General features: G+C 38.4%; 1 protein-coding gene across 1 annotated transcript in view; it reads left to right on the forward strand.

Moving 5' to 3' along the window:
• ADGRV1 (adhesion G protein-coupled receptor V1) overlaps window positions 1–15340 on the forward strand; it is a 288101-nt gene that overhangs the window by 203536 nt on the left and 69225 nt on the right. Inside the window, exon 87 of the mRNA XM_065656969.1 lies at window positions 791–969. Coding sequence (XP_065513041.1) covers window positions 791–969 — 179 coding nt within the window. The remainder of the gene's footprint in view (window positions 1–790; window positions 970–15340) is intronic.

Below are 15340 nucleotides of genomic sequence, written 5' to 3' on the forward strand. Positions count from 1 at the left end.
TTGGCCCAGTGTTTGACCACCCCTACAGTAAAAAAAGCTTTTTCTTGTGTTCAGATGGCATTTAATGTATATTAATTTATACGCATTGCCACTTGTCCTGCCATTGGGCACCAGTGAGGAGAGTCTGTCACCCTCTTCATCACTCCCTCCCATCAGTTATTTATAATATACACATGGGTAAGATCCCTGTGAGCCTTTTCTTCTCCAGGCTGAACAGTCCCAGGTGTCTCAGCCTCTTAGGAGAGATGCTCAGGCCTGTTAATCATCTTCATGATCATTTGCTGGACTCACTCCATGTCTTTGTTCTACTGGTGAGCCCAGAATGGAGCCAAAGTCAGAACCACTGAAGGACGTTTGTGCATTTCCTACAAGAAGATACGTAGAGCTGAACAACAGCATAAAAAGATTCAGCACAGATCACATTTAGCAATAGTCAGTCAGTCTTTTATGTGAAGCAATGGAAATGCAAGAAGAAAGCTACTTTTGCACCACAAAGTTATTTTTGCACTGCAAAAATAGTGTTTTGTACTAAACAGGGTGTCACTTCCTCTCCAATAGTCTAATCCCAAATCTAACAGTTATATAAATACTCATACTTCTTTTATAATCAGCCTCTTTTGATCACTTAAGAAAAGAAAATGAGAGCAAAATATTTATGTTGAAAAATGTTTATATATGCACATATGCTGGGACAGAAATATGCTGTATTATGACATTCAGAGTGATTTGTTTCTTGGGATAGCTAATCATCCACCACGTCTACTGATTAACATTCTGCATTATTATTTAGGCTGTTAACTTCTGGTATGTCCTGGTGATGAACGATGAACACACAGAACGGCGCTATCTGCTTTACTTCCTTTTGAGTTGGGGGCTTCCAGCTTTTGTTGTGATCCTGCTTTTAATTATCCTGAGAGGAATTTACCATCACAGCACAGCACAGATTTATGGACTTGTCTACAGCGACCTGTAAGTTTTCCTTTAGAAAAGCATGAGCTAGATATTGTACTCTCTATACTGTTTTAGATTTAATCTACTTGCATGTACAGAAGGGGATATGCATACAGCCACATGCAGTAAGGGACAGGAGGCTTCCTCATTTGGTGGAGATGAAGCAAGTGTGTCACCTATAGGCAATGCAGCATTTTCCGTGCAACTGGGCTTTGCTCCAGTTTCTCCACAGTTCCCTCCTGGGCTGAGCATTGGCAGAGCCAGCTTGAGCATGTCTGCTTTGTGGGTAAATTATTTATTCTTTTCTGAGACTGTGCAATTCCAGGAAGAAGGACAGAAATGGATGCTGCTGCGGAAGCGAGCAGAAGAGCATGTTTTCCTTCCATTTTCTTTCTGTGTTTGAAAAAACACAGCACCAAACCAAGCGCTAAACCCATGTATCTTAAATTATTAAATATATTCTCTGCTAAACAATGTTACATTAACATGTCAAATATATTTCCTCAAGTGTTTCTCTTGGAATATTGGACATGATATGTTCCAAACTGTTCCCAATTTGAGCATTGCTCTAATTCCAATAATTAACACAGCCTTTTCAAAGCCATATATGACCTCAGAAAAATATCCTAATTAAAATAATACATCTTCATAGAACATGAGACATTTAAGTGGAAAGATACATAGATAAATATTTTTGTTCTCCTTCCCTACCTCTTTTGCTCTGGCCCCTTTTCTGGCAAAGCTAATCTACGATAATAGCTATTCTAGCATATGAGGCTATTATGATTATTCACTATGTGTCATAATTACATGCTTCATGTGTGGGGAAGAGTAAACACACAACTTCTTTTTAAAATAATAGAATAATGTACAAATTATTTTTATGAAAACTTCTTATGAGGGTGCTTAGAGCAGACCCAAAACAGGAGAATATCCACCTCTCTTTAATAAAAGAGGAAGATTCAATGTGCATCATTCCATTATAGCTAAACGAGATTCTGTAAAGTGTTATTTTGTCATACAAAGGGAATTACTGTGAGAAGTAGTTACTGGAATTCAGTATCTGTATGTCTGAGTATATGCATATAAATGTATATGTGCACTTATAAATATTACTTGTATGTGCATACGTATCCAGTGCATAATAAGCAGGGATACTTGATTTAGATCTAAATGAGCTATTCTGGGTGCTAGAAGCTGTTTAGCTGTGTTAGCCAAGGTTTAGTCCCACATTAATAGACACCAGCACTCAGAAGATTATCTGAGGTCCCCAATAAGCAGATAATTTCTGCTTTTAATGCCACATTGGAGAGTGCTGCATAGTTCTATACCATTCCATAAACATAGACATTTCTTCGCAGAACATGGCAAACAAGAGTATTGTGTTTTCCTGCATGGCAAAATGCTTCTCTCTGCACAGTAAACACAAGAAGTGTGTGTAGCATAATCAAGTCTTCTGATTGCAATCAGACAGTGGATGATATCATTATGCAGTGGTCCACGGTTTCACAGTGGTTTTCTTTTGATGTCCATGCCCCATTATTTCAAAAACAAGCAAAAATCCCTAAGTTCTGATGAAATTATTAAGTAGAGGAAAATAAGTTGGTCCAACTCATTTGCCTGAATTAAATATAAAACCTTTCCAGCATCTTATTAAAGTGGGCAAATGCCAGAAATCATCCCAAGCTTAGTGAGTGTGCGGCTTATTCCAGCTCAATGTAAGGACATATCTACAAGGATTTTCATAAATGTCGTTGATGCTAATTCCTAATTTGAAGAGCACTTTAAAAGTTGCTCTTAATTATACAAAGAGGACTTTCAGAGCCAGAATGTAGGAAGGAGGAGAGACTGAACTACATCTCTTGGTTTGTTTTCTCCAAACCATTACATACCAACTTCAGAATCAGCCTTAGAAATAGCTTGGGAACAGTAAGGTATTGCTAAGGAGCTCATTTCATGTGAGAACTGGAATACTGGTTAAAGTAATGAAATCAGCGAAGCCTGTTATCTTAGCTCTTTTTTTAAGCGATCGCTCCTTCAGGCAACACTTTTTTGCCTTACTATGGTGTTTGACTGGCAGTTTTGTTCCCAACCAGAATGCCACAAGCACAATTAATAGCCGAAAGGGCGGCTATCCTGAAAGAGCTTCATTTTATGCTTGCACTGAACAAAAGATGATTTGAGCTGTCTTGGATTTTGTGCTTCAAAAGAAGTATTATGACAGGATCTTCCCTCAGCTATGACAAATTTTACACACAAATGCATACGTTTTGTACAATAGCTCCCGTAACATGTGACAGTATAAAAATAACAAGCCGCTGTGGTGATAAGAGTAGTGTACATGTTGGTGATGGCTTTCATAATAGCGGAGTTTATGTATGGCGTTATGGTGTTTGGCATTATGTGGATTTTTTTATGATACTGGTAAGTTTGTCTGTATTGGTGTTCACCAAGTTGCGTTTTTTTTTTTTTTTTGAGATAGTAGCTCCATGGTGTGTGAAAGAGCTGACTGCTAAGAACGGGATCATTTACTCTTCCCTTTGCTAATTCCCACATTGCTCATCTGGAGAGGTTTTCACCTCTGTTTGAATAGGACCAGAAAAGCTGCTGATGAGAGGCATGTTGGCATTACTTGAATGAAAGAAATTATGAGATGGGCATTTGTCTGGGGTGGGTTTGAATGGAGGAAGGGTGGCCTGTTTGGATATCTGTAAAGAAAAATGTGGAGGTTCTATGAATATCTGATACAACAAACACCTTTACTAAGCAAAGTAATGATTTAATCTCCTCTTAAGACTGTGCATTAGTTCTCCTGTCTTCTTTTAAAAAAGAATATCAAGTTATTTCAGATGCAGGTATCTATAACTGCACCTCTGCTTAATTTCTTTGTGTCATAACCATTGGCTCAACCATATCATGAAAATTCAAAGTAGGGGCATTCTCTGCATGCAGCTGACTTGTAGAAGGGGCTTGGATATTCCTTTGCCATCTATCCCAGGTTTTTTTACTTTTTTTATTATGGTGAAAGTCTTTCCTGAAGGTTTGTCCCTGTTTGTGAGCGAAATCTCTGAGGCATCTCTACGTTTCAGGTACATTGTACACCCTGGTCTCTTTTAACCATACTCTAAATTTTATATCCTTGCTTGAGAATTGCCACGATGGATGAGACATTATCATTTCTTAATGATAAGAGGCAGACGTCAGCCCCTTTCAACTGGCTAATAGGTGAAATGTGAATTAAGCTCTGAATGAGATGGTTTAAAATCACTTTTTTAAAAGTATATTATCCTTTTAGATTTCTGAGTTTTTATGTCATACAGGCAATTTTTCAACCCCTGTTGGAATTTCCTGCAATCTCTGTTCAAAATATCTTCTAATGACATAAATTCTACTGTTGAGGTACACACTTTTAAAAAAGTATTTCCTTTTGTCATTTCTTATTACATTGAATGTCACCATGACTTTGTGTTGTGACATAAGAAGAGACCTCAAGATAACCTTTCTCTTCATTTTTTTTTTTTTCTTATCTCCCATCCGATTGTCTCTTTCAGGAGTATAAACCAAACCCATAATCTGTATTTCTGTACAGGAATTGTTAATGCCTCTGCACACATTAGCACCCTTCTTCTGCTTTTGAGAAGTTTTCTCATGGAATAAGAAAAACTTACAAACAGATGAGTTCACAACAAGACAAGAGTTCAGTTTAAAATCAAATTCCAAAGCTCACTGTGGTTCCCAAACTTCAGACGGTTCAACATTTGCTGTTGTCCTGGTTTATACGGCTAGCCAGTCATGGCCTCATTTCTGAAAATCTTTTAACTAATGTTCTCAAAGTGAGTGTAATTTTAGCAGTATGTTTAAACTGAGTAGTATGTTTCTAATAGGTCTCTTAAAGTACAAAGAGTTCACCAAGTGAAGAAGAAAACATTTGGAGACAAATCAAAACTATAGATATCGGCAAAGAGATGTAAAGTGCAATGGAGAGGTGAAGAGATGAATGAAGAATTACATAAAATCAAGCTCCCACCAGTTTCATCCTGGTCTCATTGGTGGTTACTTTGAAGAAAAATGTCAGCAATATGTGTCTACCACGTATCTTTAGAGGAATTGCATCACAGGGAATGTACAGACTGCAAACAATTCTTGAAACCAATACAGGTATAGATGTAAAATCTCAAACTGGTGAATGACTTGAGACTGGGTTTGGGTTCATGACACCTCTCACACTTAAACACAGAAGCAAACAAAACAACTTCTGAGATGTGAATCCTTGACAATAAAATAGCTTTCTAATTTCTCATATAACCCTGAAAATTTAATTGTTCACACTGGCATACAGGTGAAAATTCAACATTCTTTTAAGTCAGTGGAACCACACCCATTCGCATGTTTTTTCCTTAACACATCAGTTTCTGAGATAAGAGGCCTGAATTATTTAATTCCAATTATCAGTTTTTCTTCGCGAACATGAGTTTAAAGGTTAATTATGCTGCATTCGCTGGATCTGTACCAAAGACATTGTCCAGAGGTATAATAAATGTTAGAAAAAAAATGTACTATAAAATTGGCCAGAATCACAGCTCAGTGGAGCTTGAACTTTTAACTCACTTGGGTAGTTTGCAAAGTCTTACCTACAATAGCATTAAAGTATGTTTTTTATAAACTTGAGCAGTACTCTTGTTGCAGCACTAAGCTTTAAATCTGACTAGACCTTCTTGAAACTAAACTCACGTAAAAAGGTCAAAGTACTGTTTTTATTAGAGTATAAACTAAAACAGGTAACCTTTGAAATGGAAAAAACCTGAAAATGATTTGACATGACAGAATACAAATTTTGATGTTTATAAACAAATATCTCCCTGCCCATTTTGTCCTTGCAAGAGCTGGTTAAGCTGTTTTTCGAGCACATTTTTAGTCAAGTTGTAGCCAAGCTTTAGCCTCACTTTTTAAGATGAAGCAAACTATACAGTTTCCTCTAGTTCCCAGAAAGTTTTTTTCAGTCATTTCTGAGACCCGGCTGTCTGCATCTTGCACTTTTAAGAGCTTTTTTCCCTCTGACAATCCCTCCAGTTTTTAGAAGTGTCTCTTTTTTAGCAGTATCATTTATCTGTCCAAAGGAAGAATGATCTCCCCTCTACATCAGGAGGTCCCTTCTGATTCATTCATTTTCCTCTTTAAAATCTCCTGTGGCAAACAATCTAAGCGCATAAGAATCACATGTACCATTACAATACTTTAAAATTATAGAAGTATCCTTGTATTTGGTTTCAGTGATGGTGATATGATAACATCTAACAGCAGAAAAAGGCTAAGCTAAATTTCTCATAAATATATATTCTTTTTACCATATGATATCTGTGAGAAATAATGAAAAAAGATTGTACAGGAAAATTGCTTTCTGAAAAAAAACCAAACACTTCAGTCTCCTGTACAGTCTAGCCCAGGGCAGAGGCTTTTCCAGCAGTCACTGGATCTGTGACTGCAGCCACATCCAGGGAACAGGAGAACACAAGGCTGCAGAAAGCTGGAAATTATTAATTTTTTTCTGTGACTAAGAGTTACGACTCTTCCTGTTACTCACATCGCAGTTTCTCTGAATCACACCCTTACGCATGAGTGTGGCATGGGGCACAAATTAATGTCTAGGATCCATGGCCGACATTATTTGGAAAAAGAAACTTCACAGAAGATGCATTCCGGTACCAGGCGTGTATCACCAGGTCAAGGGCACTTTGTGCATCCTCAGAGGAGACGGAGTCAGACCTGATTTCAGACAAAACAAGCAGTGCAGTTGCTACTGGAATGCTCGCTTTCCTTGAGCCCTGCTGTGTTGGAACCCAAACTAGTGATAAAACAGAAGCGTGGAGACAACTAAGATACTGTCTTAACTGTCGTTTTTTTTAACATCTGTATGCTGAGAGCTGTACCATGCACAAAAATAGAGATAGCCTACAATTCCAAAGATGCTTCCATGTGGTGGAGTACAAATGTGGAAAGGCAGCGGGGTTCACATCGCTTCTGAGTGTACTAAAGAAGTTTGAAAGAAGCACAAACCTGTAAGTTATTATGCGTATTTGGTGTTACACAAAGTGCATAAAAGTTGCAGGAGATGAGAAATATTTACTTTAAAGTCTGGCTAGGACTGGAAGTTTGAATGATAAAGCCCATCAAAGATCTTTTAAATAAATAAGTTTTAACTCATAAGGATAGGTGGGAGGATGAGAACAATCTAGGCTCAGGGCTCGACCTGAACAAAAACATAAAACATGATAATTTGTGACATGTTGTGTAAGTAGTTCTCCGAGCTTCATTTGTTTTGATGCTGTTTTAAGGATAAAATCTTTCTGAAGCACCTTTCCAGACACTACTTTTTGTTAAGTTTTATTTCAAGGGCTACAGCCTTCACAGTTTCCAATTATTTACTGGCTGAACTTACAAGAAGGCCCCTGTAAACCTTAATTATTTGCTACAGATGAAGTCATGTTTTGTCTCTAACGCAACACCTGCCAGTGAACCAAGTCAGACAAAATAATGGGTGCTGCTTTGGGTGTCCCCAAGTGGCACGACTCTTTCACTGCTGACAGACATTCTGGGCACAGATCCCAAAAACGGAGCCCTCCTTCTTAAACACGAGGACTTGTGACACTACCAGTAACAGGAATTTTTTTACCTTGAGTGAGCTAATTTCTGTCCAAGTATTTGGATGAAGTCTCTTATGTCCTTCTTCCTCTATGACTTCAATAGTGCTGAATTTAGCCCTGAATCTTAGAACAACATGCTTGAAACACCAGACTTTTACAGGTGGGAATAGCTAAGAAAATAGCTGAGAATAGCCAGAAAAAAGCATTCAGCATAACTGAACTGTCAGGCATGCTAAGAGGAAGAGGTTTACATGACGAATGGATGTGGAATTCCCATCCCCTAATGCCTGAGCTTTGTATTCTGCACGGACTTGGAAGTGTCACCAAGCCTAGTCCTCCCTCTTCAGCTTCTGCTTCCTATTATCCCAATTTTTCCACCTCTTTTCTCCTCAGTTCACTGGCAAATCACCTAGGGTTTCAAAGCTTTTGCAAACCGCAGTTGCCAGAGCTCAGCGCAGAATGGTGCTTGGACATCTGTATGTGAGGCCAAAGGCTGCATGAACTGCTCAGCTGAAGGGGGAGGAAAAAAAACAACTGCATTTTTCACTGGCTGATTTCTCACCTTTCACTGTTTTGCCCTTCTCAGTGGGGTAAATTAGCCCATGCTGAGCTCTGTGCTACTGTAAGAGAAATGTTTCTGATGAACCAGAGCTACTTGGGTTATGTCTGCACTGCACCACAATATACACATTCCTGCAGATATATCTATATCTATCTATCTATCTATCTATCTATCTATCTATCTATACTGGGAAAATTACCCTACTCCCCTGACCTATAGCAACAGTTAAGAGAGTTCAAAATTTGTGCTGTTTGTATTCTGTACTTGTGCTTTACTTTCTAAATTCCTGCATTATTTCCAAGGAAGCTGCCTAATGTGCTACCCTCTGCTAAGGATTATTTAAAAACATTTCACTACTAAATGTGATGGCTTTAATTACCTTTTATTTATCCCTCATTGCCAACATATGTTTTCAGTGGAGGAAAATAGTTGGGGGTGGGGGTTGAGTGCTTTTTTGTAACTTGGCAAATGTTTATGGTTAATGTTAAGCAAATGTTAGCACATCAGAGACAGACATAATCACTGCATTGTGCTTTTAAATAAATAAAATAAAATGGCTCATTTGAGTGATGGAATTTTGAAAAGTGAATAGGGAAAAATATTTGTTGCTAAGGTAAAATTCCCAGCAACTGTTGGGCTCTGACACATCAAGGTAATCTTACAGGGTTGCAAGGATAATTTGTTGTAGGTGAAAGCTGCACCCACAAATGACCTTGGGACCTGACGCTTCAAACAGGTTCAGATCAGGGGATTTATGTGCTGAAGCAAATCTCCAGAAATGTATCTGAATCTTGCGCAGGACTATGGCAAGAGTACCAGAGGACAGCTGCGGGATGAATGCTCGCATCCCTGCCACTGGCAGCTTTTAAAAGCTCCACATTTCTTTTCAGGTTCTGTAAGAAATTAGCAAGATAGTCCCGCCTCCTTTATGGTCTTTAATTAGCAGAACGCTGCCTACTGCTACTAAAAAAACCTCGTTCTCGGTTTATCTGTTTTCCAACAGCTTAGAAGAGCCTTCATCCAGTATGCTAGAATATAGCAGGAAATGCTAAAATAAGAAATAGTGAGATCAACAGCAGCAACTGGCTCCAACTTCTTCATTGCCAGCAACATGCTGTTTATAACAAGTATATACATCTAACCTCTTGTATTTGATCTTCCTAAAAAGAGTGCTGAGGAATGTCTGAGAAAAGGGAACACAGCTTTAGCAGCTTGATTTGTACTTGCATTATTAAATTTATTTGTCAATATGGCTCATGCAGAAGCAGTATGTCTAATAGAGAGGCTGCAATAGAAGGGGTTGTAGAGTGTGCTTGTCCTGGACATTCATTGTGTTACAACAAAGCATGCAGATTAAAAAAGGTGTGCATGCTAAGTACTGTTTTGAAGTAGGGGAAAAACTTTTGCATGACATTTTTGTTATTCTGCATGCCAAAGGGCAGGACTGTGAGTCTTATTTATGTTTGACACTTTGCATGTGGAAACATCTTCTTTTCTAGCTGGATTTGTATTAAAATCCTTGTTTTAATGAATGGGTAGAAAAAAGTATGTTAATTAGGAGTGTCTGTCCTAAAAGCTCATACAAGGGAAACATTTTCTTGAATTTAAGAAATACTGAATAGTAAAAAACCAAAAAAAACCATAATAATAGATTATTTTTTCAAAGCCATTGATAATGACTGATAGACATGAGGAAAAACCTTAGATGTAAACAGCAACAAAATAATTAACTGAAATCAGGCAGATAATTCCTTACTTATTTTTAAAATTGCAATGTTAGCAAGAACCCTACTCTAAGAGATTTCAGGCTGGTTTCTAACAGCTTGTTTTCCTGATCAAATGCAGAGGACTACAAGTTTCTGGGACAATATGCCTGGAACTCCAGAGCTTCCAGTGCCTTGGAAGCCTAAACTGTATTAACAGTCCTTAGTCTTTACTTTCACAAGAGAGGTAAAAAAAAAAAATAAAGAAAGAAAGAAAAATAAGTAGGTATAAAGCTGGTCGGAGAAATTTCCATAAGATAGTATAATGAGAAGACTGAAACACAGTGGCCCATGTTCTAAAACAACAGCAGATGACATTTTGGGTTCTCTTTATAGAAAGCATTGCTTAGGCATTGTGTTTTTCCCCTTTTCCCAACCGTTTAGCTCTACAGTAATAGCAGCAGTAGAGAAAACCAAGGAAATTGGTTTTTTGCTTTATTATGCAATAGATCTGGTTTATTGACAAGACTGTTGTTGCACACACTGACTCAAACTGAATCTTCTGAAGATCCTGTTCTTTGCTGTTTCAAAACAGAATCTCGGCACTTCTTCATTCTTTGTTCATGGTCAACTGCATTTCTATTGTTGGTAGTTACTCTGTGAGCACCTCCATTAATGTATGTGGTACTACTTGTAATTAATATTGACATATAGTAAAGGTGATAGGGTCAGATTTCTAGCAGCCCTTCGCACTGATGTGGAGTTGTCATTCAAAAAATTCTTGGGACAATCTGTCCAAACGTAAACAAGAATGAGCAAGCCTTGGCTTGGTTTCTGGCAATTATAAATTCCACTGCATTCTGAGTTTACATTTCTTTACCAGGATGGTCTAACTGTTTTCATTACCTTCCTCCCCTCCTTCACCTCTTCCCCTCACTCCCTTTCCTCTTTCTTTTGCTGTGTACACGAAAGAAACTGAAAGAAAACTAAATAACGTAAAGGGTTGACTGCTGCATTATCACCCTATAAAATCTAGAAGAGCTGTTATTAAACAGTTTGCATTTAATTTCAAAATTACATCCAGTAAAAGAATTGTTTTTCCCATGTTGAATTATATATGAAATAAAAGGTGTGGGCCTATCTCTCAGCTAATCTGCATGAGATATAAACTGATTTAAACTCATCAAAGGCAACACAGATTTCATTTTTGTTCATACCGAAGAATATCCACAGCAATAGCATGGGCAGTCAGAGATTTCTTGGGTGGTTCATTTTCCCATCATTCCAATGAGGTGACAGAGGCCAAGCAGAATCCATGTGGGTCAGTCCAGCTGTGCTGAGATTTGGGCAGCAGCGTTTCATTACAGAAGTCTCAAAGTGTACTTGTACAAGTGGGTAACGTTTCACAGCTGTACTGGACTCTTTGGGGCAGCTTTTATGGTTCGTCTGAATTTGCTTGCTTTGACTTGTAAGCAGATGATGTTCGGTGTTCCAGGGAAAATCCTCTATTTCCTTTTCGGGAAAAGTGCAAAACCAAAACAAAAGCAAAAGTAAAATGCAAAAAACAAACAAAAGCAAAAGTAACGTTGTGGTGTAATCTTTGAGCTGCAGCTGTAGGAAAAGTATTTGCCTTTTAAATTTTATTCCAAAATAGCTCCATAGGTATATACAACCTTTCAACTCTTTTGTTGAAATTATCAGGTGAAAATTGTTTTTTTCCCTGATTCCAGTTCATGCACCCCATCTCTTAGGTAAGCATGGCAAATTGACCCAGGAATCTTTTACATTTTGACATCTGAATTTGTGTAGTTATTACCAAGACCACATCTAAATGTAGGATAACCTGTGCAACAGCTGGTGGAACATCCTGGCCATGGGTTTCTGAAGAACTTGCACAACATTCTTTTTGTGCAAAGGTGCACAAAAGTGTAAGAAGAACTTGTAGCTTCAACAAGTTCAGGTATTAATATTTTTGGGGCAGAGGCTCAGTGCTTGTGCAAAGGCTGCTGTTCCACATCTTTGAGAGGTGCCACATCTACCCTGGGGAGCTGTGTTGGCTTCAGGACACCCAGCTGCAAGAACCAGCTTATCTCAAAGTCTATTTCTGCAGCATGCCAATGCTGCCCAACAAAGCAGAGCCTTGTAAAACCCTGTTAATAAACAGCTGCTGGGGCCAGTAATGCGCAGTTTTCAAGAATGGGCAGTTTGTCATCCTGGGACAAACAGATGTGGAAGAGGTGCCAAGCGCGTCCCTCACTTGGAGGTGGCTTTGTGCTGCGGGACCACGGCTGGAGGGGACCTGAGCTCCTTGGGCATTGCCCTCAGCGTTTGCTCAGCATCAGCACCTGGAGCCACAAAGCTGAGCTTTGCTGAACAGCCTCGCAGGCAGCTGGGCACATGTCTGCCAATTTACCACCTGGGAAAGGCAGATGCAGTTCTTTTCTTTTTTTTCTTTCTTTTTTCTTTTTTCTTTTTTTCCGATGCTCTGCATGTTTGCATGTTCACAAATTTAGATTTTTCAGACTGCTCGGGAGGAAAGAAGCTGGTACTTCCTCCCAAGCAGTCATGCCGCGAGTTTCCGCTCTGCGCGATGTTCTGCACACACTGTACCCAGAGCTGCGTCTGTTTGCAAAGCAGGAAGAAAAAAAAAACCCAACCAAAACCACCCTGAAAACCCAAACCAAACAAAATTATGCATTTTGCAAAAGCCTCTGTTAGCATCCAGAGATGGAGATTCTCTGGCTGCATTGTTTGGAGGTGAGAATTGAGGAAAGGTTTTAAATAAAAAACTTCAGTAATGTCAGGAAGAGTTGCCTGTGGTTCACTTATCAGCCAGAACATTTATTTATATTAGTGCTCTTTGCTTATCAGTAACAGCACCGACATGAGCTTATGGTAAAAGCTCAGCAAACACTGCATTCTTTAAGTTAAAAAAAGAAACAACTCTTTATAAATGCTGATGCATTGTGTTACATTTCTAATTTGTTTTACCTGACATTTTGCTAGCTTTCCTAAATGTCTTCTCTTACTAGTAAAAGCCTACTTATTTTTAGCAAATGTACTTTGTAAATTACAAAAAAGATTTTTTTTCAGAACAAGAAGCAATAGGAACTGACATTTCAATAGCTTCAGATCTATGTCATGCAGAGAGAAGTGTAATATTTACAACTGTTCCGTCGATCTTCTGAAATTTCAGAGCTTCTTTACAGAGAGCATTCTTTGGGGCTGGAATCACTAATATTAGAAAACTTTTTTGCTTTGTAAAATGTAACTCCAGCAGAGTGCCACTTTTTTAAAAAAACTTGTGTAATCATCATGCACCCTTTAATTTCAATACAGTCAATATTTCAGACCAAATCACTCGCATTTAGGACCCAATTATCAAAGCTACACCCATTTTTTCATAGAAAGAAATAGACAAAATTTTTCTAGTAAGTGCATGTGTGCATGTAAACACCACTTTAAAAATCTTAAACTGTCTAGGTAGAAATTTACAATGTGTAATGAATATATTTCCATGATTTTTTTTTTGAAAATACAGAATTCGAGGTATTTTATAATGCTGTACTGCAACTTGATTTGAGAAAAATCAGGGTTCAGTCCATGTAATTTGGCCAACATGGGTTAAGCCTGCAGTTTGTCTACAAGTTATTAAAAAAAAAAAGGGAGGAGGGGCAAAAAAAGCAAAACCAAACATAGCGGCAGGGATTTTCCGAAGAATACAGGAGAGCTGGTGGGCAACCACATCCTGCCGAGGTGATGTCAGTGGGATGTGGGCTGTGTCGTCCCTCTTTGAAAGCTCCAGCAACACCCTTTGACTCAGTTATAAACCAGTGCTCAGTTATAAACCAGTTATAAACCAAGGCGAAAACTTGCTGTAAGGCCCTTTATTGGAGTTACCTGGTGTAAATACAAATTAGATAGCTCTCTCCTGGGTATTTTGAGCTACTCTCTTGTTGCAGAGCACAGACACACAAAAAACCAACAGCAACAAAACAAAACAAAACCAAACAAACAAAATCTATTTCCTGAGAGGAACCTCTTGCTAAAAGAAACCCTTGCTTATTGGAGAGCCATCAAAATATAAAGCCATGCCACATTTCAGTCGGCCTCCACTGCTTGAACAACCTCTCTGGCCTGCCAAGGGTAACTTGGAGTGCACTGAGGTGGCTGTAATTTGTGCTGACCAGTGTGAAATTGTTCTTCCCTCCTCAGTCCTGCACATATTGTGGCTTCTTGAGGTCTGATATCACTGTGCTGGCTTTCCAGTGCTTGATTTACCTGAGCCAGGCCGCTTCTTCTTTTAAAACTTGCCATGGGCCCAAGGTTATTATGAATAACAAGCTGTTAGAAATGCAGCGTGCGTCTGGCCATTAATGCTCAACTTCGGTACAGTTGCCGTGGCCTTTTGAGCCTTATTTTTATCAATGCATCCATAGCCTTTTATAGTAATGCTGAAAGCCAGATCTTTGTTCTTAACAAACCAGTGTTTCTACACTTTTGAATGAGCGATGCACAGTATTTGGAAAAACAATACCATAAACATTATCATTAGCATCATCGTAATTACATAATAATTATTTTATAATGATTTTTTTTTTTTTTTTGGTATAGTGGCTGGAATGTTTTGCTTCACACAAAGATGCTCAAACACTGCTCTCAGTTTCTGAAACAGTTATAAACATTCACTTTTGTTGGCTGGGAAATTATGACATCCAAATTTGCAAAAAGGCGAGGTTTTTTTTTAGTCCTCTATATATTTTTTTATTTTAACTACTGAAATACGACTACTGCAGTATGAAGTTAGTGTAATTAATTAGTATTTCAATATACTTTATTAGCAAATTTTAATTTAGACATAAACACTGTAATAAACTGTAAGGAGATATATTCTCCTAACCATCCCTGGGTTTCCTCTAGGAGTTTGATCTTACCAATGCAAGCCAAAGCAAAGAAAAAAAAATCAAAATGGATTTATCAGTTTTTAGGACCAAATTGAAATTCTCTAAGGGGGTCTGTTTCTCTCCAGCTGTTAGGTATCCACCAGCATCCAAAATCAACAATTTCACTAGGCCTCCTAGAACTGAGGAGGTTACTACTTGTCTCTAGGGCCTGGAATAGGGTTGGAGTAGCATTGATAGACTGTAGAGGATGGAAGGGCCCAAATCTGCTGTAGTTTCACCAAAATTATGTTTTTGACTCAGTTGGCCTCTGCCTCGACATTGTTTTGAAAATATCTATTTGGAGAGATGCTAAACAGAATTGGGCATTTTGGATGGTAAGAGGCTCCTTGCTTGACCACAGATCCCTGGATCCCTTCATCTGCCAGTGTGAGTGTCCGCCAATAAGCTGGATGCGAATTTTCCCTTGATCTTCGTTTTTCCTTTTCACTTAACCAAGCAGACGTATTGTGCCAACATTGGACCAACATTTGGCTGAAAAATATTGTTTCAAGCTGTACTTGGATTAAATGAATTCATAGA

Source organism: Caloenas nicobarica, chromosome Z (assembly GCF_036013445.1).
Source record: "Caloenas nicobarica isolate bCalNic1 chromosome Z, bCalNic1.hap1, whole genome shotgun sequence".
Taxonomy (NCBI): Eukaryota; Metazoa; Chordata; class Aves; order Columbiformes; family Columbidae; genus Caloenas; species Caloenas nicobarica.